Source organism: Lathyrus oleraceus, chromosome 2, assembly GCF_024323335.1.
Source record: "Lathyrus oleraceus cultivar Zhongwan6 chromosome 2, CAAS_Psat_ZW6_1.0, whole genome shotgun sequence".
Classification (NCBI taxonomy): domain Eukaryota; kingdom Viridiplantae; phylum Streptophyta; class Magnoliopsida; order Fabales; family Fabaceae; genus Lathyrus; species Lathyrus oleraceus.
The window spans coordinates 109466364-109476324 of record NC_066580.1 but is presented as its reverse complement, the minus strand read 5'-3'; the positions used below and the strand labels follow the sequence as shown (position 1 = coordinate 109476324).

The 9961-nt window shown below is 31.9% G+C and overlaps 1 protein-coding gene across 1 annotated transcript; it reads right to left on the bottom strand.

The window, feature by feature from the left end:
* Positions 1–5874: 5874 nt before the first annotated feature.
* On the bottom strand, positions 5875–9347 carry LOC127118328 (protein SET DOMAIN GROUP 40). The gene is made up of 6 exons (XM_051048501.1): positions 9081–9347; positions 8746–8896; positions 7328–7459; positions 7056–7196; positions 6716–6946; positions 5875–6545 (listed from the first exon to the last, which is right to left on the bottom strand). Exons 1-6 carry the CDS (start codon positions 9227–9229, stop codon positions 5922–5924), a joined length of 1428 nt encoding a protein of 475 aa, XP_050904458.1. The 5' UTR covers positions 9230–9347; the 3' UTR covers positions 5875–5921.
* Between the last annotated feature and the right edge of the window lie 614 nt (positions 9348–9961).

The following is a 9961-nucleotide window of genomic DNA, read 5'->3' as shown; positions in this document are numbered from 1 at the left end:
CGAGATTGAAGATTTAGAGTAAAAATGGGGATTGAGAATTGAAGGATTTTTGGTAAGGGTTTGGAGTAGAAAACAAGTATGATTGTGTGATCATGCATGTCAATGTTTTATCAAATTATTTCGGAGATGCATCTCTGGAAAAATCAGGTATGCAAAAGGTCACATACATTTCAAAATCCCGCTTTAATACTCCGAAGATGCATCTCCAGACTGTCCATTGGGTTAAACAACTACGAATATATTTGTTGAAAATACTCGGAGATGCATCTCCGAAATATTTTTTAGTATTAATCAATGGTGGCACTTATTTGATGCGTCATAACGTTGGTGTATGGTGCGTCTAGAGATACATCTCCAAAATCTGAGGGACAATTTCAGTTTTGCCATAGGGTGTTTTTCAACCACATAGGGTGCCATAAGAAATTCCCTAAAAAAATCTCCGTATATGAGCTCATATCCGTGTGGGCGTCAAATATCTGTACTCGTAGTTGTACCCTTTGGATTCCTAAGTATTCATACTCGTATCCGCTACCCGCATTTCTAGTAAAAATAAATCGATCAATTATGAAATATCAAATATTTATAAAAAAAATATATAACAACATTTAAAAAAACTCAAATATTTTATTGTTGAATTATAAAAAAATGTGTGGTACTTTATAGTGGTATTTTTTTAAAAAAATGATAGACATGCAATATATATATATATATATATATATATATTGTACGGGTATGGGGCAGGTTGGATACTAAAGTACTCGTATTGCATTTATACCCGCTTATTTTAATGAATATTTATCTGTGTTCATGTCCTAGTCTATTTTGTGAGGTTTTATCCTATCAATTATGGAGAAAAAAAATTAAGGTACATAGTAAGTATGAGTCAATCTGTCAATCTAATACCTATATAAATTTTATAAAAAAAACGGTTGATTATCATATTTAAGCTATTTTTTAATATAGATATAAAATTAATTATGTTTGTAACTCACTTGCATAAAAATTGATTGAGCTACCATACTTAAAGGCTAGATTTTGATATTGCAAAACTAAAAGCCGAATGGCACAGACTAGAATAAAGTAAAGCAAAATATTTCATGAAGGAATAGACAAAAACAATTCATTTTGCTTAAATTAAAGGTACAAAATATAAAGAAAGGTAATAGAATGTGATTTAATGCATTTCATACAAAAATAAAATAAGAGTTGTTTAAATATGTATATTAATATTATTTTGGGTTAAATATACAACACATCTAGAATGTAAACGAGATTCGTTTTAGTCCTCTGTGAAAAAAAATTATTCATCCCTTATAATATCAAGATTCCCTCTATAAGACCTCAGTGCGCACTATTTTAGTCTAAAATCCCTTATTTTTCCAGTGTGGCATATATGCTAATGTCAGGTGGATTAAATTTAAATTTTATTAGCAGACGTGGAATTTCATTAGTTTTTTAAATGTTATATTGCATTTCTGCTAGAGTTTCGAAGGATTCCAATTTTTCCTCTTTCTTCATCCCTACCGTTTGTTGAAGCCATGCATAAATTACATATGTTCATCTTCTATTCTACTCTGTCGCGCTAGATTTCATAGCTTCATCTTGCATACAAGTTCCTAGTTCATCGATAATCATCTTCCACGGGTTTGAAAACATGGGTGGAAGCAAAACATCATCTATTGGTAACTCAAGTAGACTTAGTTTGCCCATATATGAATGTAATTAACCAATGAAGATGTGGGTATCAAACACCAATGAAATCCCTAATCAAAAATTCTGGAAATGTCAAAATTCAGGGGTAAGTATATGTTCATGTTTCTCTTTGTTTTTCTGTTTACTTTAACTCTTACATTTGTTGTGAACCTAATTGTAAAGTGGGGTAAGCTGTGAGTTTTTCATGTGGAACGATGAGGTTGGTCTAGTTCAAAAGACTCAAATGATTTCTAGAAAATGTTGTGAATGTGAAATGACAATGGTGTATCTGAGGGAATATGCGAAGGACATTGGCAAGGATGTTGGGACTGATATTGGCAAGAAGTTTGGTGTATAATTCAGTTCAAAGAATCTTGAAAAGATGAAGAAAAATCTTGTAATGGAGAAGAACAAAAACCATTGGTTGATGATTGCACTTGTTGTGTCATGGATTTTGTTCTCAATTTTTGTTAAGTTAATGTAATATTGTGTACTAGATGTTGTATCAGTTTATCAATCTTTGTTAATTTATTGTGATGTATGAGTTTATCAATTGACATTTTATGTAATGAAAAGTTGGTATTGGTTAAATTGTCGTCTGATATTGTACTTTGTTTAAAATTCTGGTATGATATTGTACTTTGTTTAAAATTCTGGTCTAATATTGTAATCTGTAAAACCGAATAATAATTATGGAACATCATTACAAAGTAGCACATAGAATGCATAAGTCATAGACAAAATGGCACATGAAGTGCATCATTATAGAGATAACAAAATGGCACATAATATGCATTAGTACAAGCATAAATTAAACATAACTTAAACATACTACTAGTATCTTAATGCATACATAACGTTCATCATCTGTTATTTATTTTTCTTCCAAGACTTCAATGATCTGGTTAGCATCCCAGGCTTTGAATCATGTCCATGAGCATTTTTTCCCCTTGTACGTGTCCCTTCATCATGTTATGTTACTGTGATTGGTTGGTCTCTAGATGAACCTTGGCCTATGATTGGTTTTCGAAAACATCTCAACTTAATTCTTTCACACTGTCTTTTTCTCATCTTTATTACAAGTTTTTTTCCCTTCTTTTGTTTTTCTTGTACTTAACTTAAACCAATTTGACTTATGTCAACCACACATGAGCTTGCTTGACTTGGAGAAACATTTTTATCTGCAACAACGTTGTTATCTACATCAACCTTGTTATCAGCTTGACTTGCATCAAGATGCACATCACCATGGACATCTAGCTGCAGATCAACATTAACATTTGGTTGCACATCAACATGAACATCAGGCTGCACATTGACATTTTTCTGCATATTCTTCTGCTTTAGCTCAGCTCTAGCCTGTTCTAATTTTGGTTTCCTCTACATTCAAAACAGCATAATTCATACAAATAAAACTTATGTTACATTCAAAACAGCACAATGCATACAAATAAAATTTATGTTACATTCAGCAGCATACCTCCATAGGTTTGCATATTGTTTATCAGCATCCCCTTCAATAATTTTCTCTGCTATCAACTTTGCCTTCCATGCTCTAGCAACACTGATACCTATAAATAAATTTTCTCTGATATCTTGCATAATATCACGGATTCTCACTATTTCAGATGTTTGCATTCTCTTGACTACAGCCTTGGCCACCCACTTTGAGCTTGCAGATTTATTATTCAAAACCCTAGCACAGGTGTAGGTATCCACCAATGTTTTAATAGCATATGTATGTGTCTGGCCCATTTTAGAGCATAAGACTAAAAAAGTAACATTTAGCCTTGTATTCTACCCTTAGCCTATAACTCTCATTTTTTACGAATGTAATTTCCATACCATTTAACACCGACCACTCACAAATTGCCTCTCTAAAGTCAACAAGAGAATTAAATTCCATACTCCACTTAAATTTGTAGTCCTTATTGAGTTTCTATTTCCTAAACCTTTCAAACTTAGGTCCTTCTTCATCACCAAATCCATCTGGATCTGAGTTGTCCAACTTATCACTATAATATCCATCATCGTCAATTCTCTTGTTAGACCTACCTAGTAATCCTGCAACTAACTCCCCTTGATTTATAAGTATAGTTACACCAAATTTATCATCCTCACTATTATCTAACCTTTCAACCACCTCATCATCTAATCCTTCCACACCTGTCACCCTATTAACACACTTAGGAACCCTTACTCTCAGTTTCATGTCATCAACATCATGTTCAAAAAATATATCTCCATCAACTTGAGTTGCACAAGAATATGCAGCAAAATCGTATGCATCATCATCCTTCGTTATCTGAAAGAAACCCTCATCCATTTCCATAATTTTTGTCCACAACCTATAAGTTCCTTCTTTATAACCCCACATATTCACCAACGTACGAATGCTTCCTATTGTCCATTTGTTTATGTGTTGCCCAGAAACATGTGTATCAACACCCCCTCTGTAAATGATGTCATTTTGCTTGACCAATATAAATTCACCCCCATGGTGAAAACTCACATTAAAATGTTGCATATCCTATGAAATAGATTCAAAACAACATTTAAATCTCAATGTCGTCTTCAACCAAAAAAATCTTTGGAAGATAAGAAAAATCGAAAAACTTACCTCATACATGATAAGCTTCAATGTCATCTTCAATAGTCCACAAACAACCTTCGTCTCCGTCTTTAACTGTCCAGCTTCGTCTTTGTCTTCGTCTTCAACACAAGTTGCTTAATTTGGGATTTGTCTGAAACTCTAACATTTACAAGTTGTGTGAAGAAAAAAAATATAATATAATCCACCTCGCATTAACATATATGTCACGCTAGAAAAATAAGGAAATCTAGATTAAAATAGTATGCACGGGGTTTTACAGAGAGAATCTTAATATTACGAGGGGGAATAAAAAAAATTACAAAGACTACAGATCTCACTTATATTACAGAGGATATTGTATATTTAACCATATTATTAAGTAAGAATATGATGGATTGTATAAATATGAGATAACACAATGAAATCCACTAAATAAAAATAATTTATTTAAAGTAAATTATTGATTAGAATTTTGTCCAACTAGTTCTGCTGAAATATTTGACTGCATAAGCACATATTTAAACATGCTATAACTTTTAAAGATAAAATTCTAATTATTTAATAAAAAAGAAATTATGTTTATTAGAGAATCTAACAATCACAATAAACATTCATAACATCAAATTAATGTCATTGTCCCATTAAGTTGAGCTTCACTTATTTATCTTCAAAGAGTGAAATTAAGCCACTAGGATATTTGGAGGGAAAAAATAATGTCACTGTTATAAGATAAATTTAAAAGTGTTTATTGGTCTGGGGAAATTCAAAGTAAAATGGAATTCAAACCAAACCAAGATGTTTGAATTGGATATTATTTTATTTTGATTAAAAATCGATATTATTTTATTTTGATTAAAAATCGAATCAAAATAATAAAACTCAATGCTAATTAATTTGGATAATAGATTTTCAAAATTCTACTCTCATCGTCTATCCCAACCAACTATATTTGATTTACATAATTTATATCATGATTATGAAAATTAGTATCAATATTCAACTTTGAAAAAACGGCATTTGTAACATTCATAATTTAAAGTTTATATGGACATGAGAAAACTAAGGATTTTATATTATTTTAAAAATACAGATAATGTATATTAGATTTTTAAAAAACATTTTTGTCCATTTGTTTATAATGTACAATCAATCCAACTTAAACCAACTGCTATCAGATTCTCTCGAAACCGAACAAACCAGCCCACAAACACGCCCTAGATAAATTTATTTAAAAAATTAATTATCAATGAATTTAATAATATTAACTAGTTTGTTAATTTTTTTATTTACCCAGGTGTATTAAGTGGTAGAGGTATTAGTATTATTTTCCTCCATCATTGTGGAGGACAGCAAAACTCTCCATATTACTATAAAGATGATACTAAAACATAAAACATAAGACTCTGATTAAAAAAAAATAGTAAAACAGTTACTAAGTTAGTTTGAACTTGAGCACAAAATCTTATAAGATCAACCACCCAGTTGACACCTTTTATGTAATTTGTGTTCACAACCTTGTAGCAAGTAAAAAACTTATTTTATTTGCTACAAAATTAGCTTTCATCTTTCACTTTTTTCCAGTAAAACCATAAAAGGAAAAACCTTAATTGCATTACAAGCCATCAATGATATAGCATTATCTCATGAGAGAATCCAATATTCCATTGCAATAAGATATACAATCAACAAGGACTTTCTTATACCTGAGCCTCCATAAGACAGCTAGTTTCCACCTCTCCATTGACCTTCTCGCTCTTTTCGATAAAAGTACATCACTAAAACTAAGCGGATCCGATATATTATGAGCTTCTAAGAAGTTATATACTTCATCCATGGAAGACATAAGTTTTGCAATCTCCATGAATGTTAAAAAGTTTTGATTACTATCCAATGCATTCACAAGTATGGTGTCGTCTTCAATAGATGTTGGCAAGTTCTTTAAGACGGCGTCACACGTTTTCAACAACCATTTCATAACGATAATTTCATTGGCGGTAGACAGTTGGGAACCAGAGTATGCAAGATGGCCGACAGACCTTCGCTTATTATGAGGGGTTGCCCACAAACGTAACGCAGCTAGTAGCGCAAATGAAGGCTTCCCGTTATGATGGATATAGAGTGACTCCTTAGACCATGAAGTAGAAGTGTACATAGCAGGTTCCAAAGGGATGAAAATTTTGTCATTTGAATTTTCTTGCAAGAGAAATCCATAGTGTTCAAGAAGCTCCAAATTTGTGTATGTTCCATAGCATAATAGAACCTGGTGAAAACAAGGTTATTTGTGTAATTTGACTCCTATTGAAAATATTTAAATGAAAATGGATCAACTTCCGCCATAATGTTCTATCCAGGATCATGGTTCTATCCAAATCGTTAATCTCAAGATCTTTCTTAACAATGATGGTAAAATTTACAAGAATTGTGTACTACCTGATCGCCTTTCTTGTAATTTGCCCTTGCATAGAGGCAATATGCATTAGCATCTTCATCAAACCCGCCGTCTGTTAGTCTCTGAGAATGAAAATCCATCTGCTCTTCGTCTATCACTATGTCCTCAATACCAGATAGGTCGTCTCCAGGCGCATCATAATTAAACAAGTCGCCGATAGGACATAAACAACCAGCTTCATCCCATGGTATATGCAGCGTCCGAGAAGATATCTGTTTTTTGAGTTTATATGCGATTAAATGATAAAGCAAGAGTGTGAGTTCTGATGTATTGTGCATGAAGATGCATCTAATGTACAAAGAAAAGAAAAAAGTTTCCAACCGTTGACGCAGCCCAAACCCAAGCCTTAAATGTTGAGAGCTGAGGCTTAAACATGAGATCTTCCATCAAAGCATGAGCTTCTTTCCATTCTGATTTGGCTTTTTGTATAGCTTTTTCTGTTACCCACATAGCTTCATCCATCTGAAAACCACAACATCAAGATGATTTATTTAAAACATAAAGTAAGTATCGAATGCAGATAGTTATCATCAACCAAGACACTATAATCTAACCTAATTAGATAAACTAAAAATTTCTAACAGAAACTGAACTTGCAGTGCTTGTTTCTCAAATTCACCAAACATGGCTAGCAAGTCGTAACTTTGTGGTAAATGCACAAGGTAAGGATGCCACCTTGAAGTCTTTCCTTTACCAACTTCGTATAACAAGCAAACAGTCAATATCTGCAGTGTAAACAAGCTTGGAAATAAGTATAAAAATAAGACTAGCTATATTGTCAGAAAGTGGTATCGAAATACAGTTTAGCAGTAGAAACTGACTTTTATTAATGGTAGAACAGGTTAACAACAGAAACAGTATTACACACACTATAGAAAACACATAATTCACACATAAACTAAGGAGAGTTGTTAGAAGAAAACTCATATCCAAGAAATTTGAGAGCTTGGTCTCTCCCTTCCAGGAATTCAGGAGCTTAGTCTCTTCCTCTCAACCACTCAATAACTATCCCCTCACCGGTTTCTCATTTCCTTTATCTATTTATTCCTAAAAATAAATTTAAAAAAATATATATATTGGATTTGTTCAATAACCAATAGAAGGTAATAAACACTTGAACTGTTAGGTTACCTCATTGGCAAGAGATAGGTCTTGTAACCTCGAGGAACTGACTTCGAATCCCTTCGGGAAGTTTTAAAATGGTCATTGGTGCCAGTTGAATTAATAAATTTCCCCCTTTCCCAACTTAAAAAAGAAAAGAAAAAGAAGGTAATAAAACCTAAAAGTATCGCATCAATTTAGTCTCTAAAATTGTAGGTTTCAGGCTATTTGGTTTCTGAAATTTTCAAATTTTCGAAATAATCCCTTAATTAAAAACAATCAATCACATTGGACTTTTTTCATGGCAATTTCAAGGACTAAATTGACTGACCCAAAGGGACTAATGTGATCACAAAATTTTCAATTTCAATTATCATTCTATAGTTTCAAGAACCAAAACGTCTAATTCCTACAATTTCAAGAATTAAAATGATGAGTCACACAAAAACTATTGGCTTTATCCATTTTCACAAGTTAATTTAGAAAGAGTAAACACCGAATTTTTTCCTTGAAATTGCAGGACTGTATCAACTTAGTCCTCCACACTATCAATATTCCAAAACACTATCTAGAATTGTAAAATGTTAAGCAAGTTTGTCTCTTGATCTAGATATGTTACCAAATGTATCCAGACCATAAGATTATTCACTTAGTTTCAAATGCATCTCTGACATTACCAACTTAGCGTTACTTTAGTCTCTACGAATAACGACAGAGAGACAAATCTACTTGACATTATGCAATTTCACGGAAAATTTTGGAATATTGTTAACACAGGAGATTATGTTGATATAGTCCTACAATTTCAGGGGTCAAATTGAGTAATTACAATATAGGAAAAACAGTTACAACCATTTAAACAAAACCATTAACAGAACTACCTCAATTAAGTACAGTTAAGAACAAAAACCTGAACTGATGAAAGAGAAGAGTGTCTATTGACAGCAAGGCAGAGCTTTTTATCATCCATGATTACACTATCTGTAGTCATTAAAGCAGATTTTGGAACTCTTAGAATAAGTTCTCCCCTCCTAAGATCTCTCACAGCACCCAAACCTCTACTGCAGAATTCTCCAAACAAAACAATAAAAGGGTCAAACTTGTTAACATCAACAAGTCCAAAGCATCAACATTTACAGAATTACTATCACTACCCTTTGAAAAATCACCCAGAAAACAAATCATGAAAAGGGCTTTTCATTGTAATAAAGAAAATACATAAAATGCAGAGTTTTCATGGTGTACCCGCCAGAGTTAGGAAAGATGGAAACGCATAGAGAATGGCCCAAAGAGGAATGAGAGTGTTGAGATTGGTTGGTGGTTGTTGAGTCTGATATTCCAAGCTGTGATGTCCATGTTAGGAAGCATTCGAAGGTTTCTTGTTCCTGCTCCATCTTCGTTTTCACAAAATCCCTAACCTAGTTTTTTCTTCGGAACTCGCATGGTGTGTTTTTTTACTGGAAGGGAAATTTTGATTTCTAATGTTTTTCTTTTTCTTTTTTCTTTTTCGATCAATTTTGATTTCTAATGTTATTTATTCAATTTTTTTAGTTCAATTTGTTGTTCAATTATTTTGGTTTGTTTTTTCCCAGTATTTTAGATTTATTAAATAAATAATATATCAGATTATTATTATATATATAATATATTAATTATTTAATAAATTTTAAAAATAATCATGTTTAAAATAATGGTAAGAGGATATAATTATTTTATATTTAAGAAATTTTGATTTTTTAAAAATCCTTTTTAAAATAATCATCTTTTTAAAATTATATACAAAAATAATCTAACATTTTAATTTATTTATCAAAGTATAAATGTTTCAGATATACGATAGGAGAAGTAGCTACAAGGGTTTGGCGCGTGCATTAAAATATTGTATAGCGGTGTCATTGAGAGTGACGACTGCATGCACATGATGTCAATACAAGTGGTGCATACATCCACTAGGAGCATGCATCATATACAATGACTATTCCTTTATTTTGCTTTTTTTTAATAATTTTAATTTAAAAAATTGAAATAAAAAAGAAAATTAAAATTAATTTATAATATTATTTCATAAAATTCAATTACACAACAATTCAATAGAAAATCAATGACCCACCCGATCAAAACGTCCA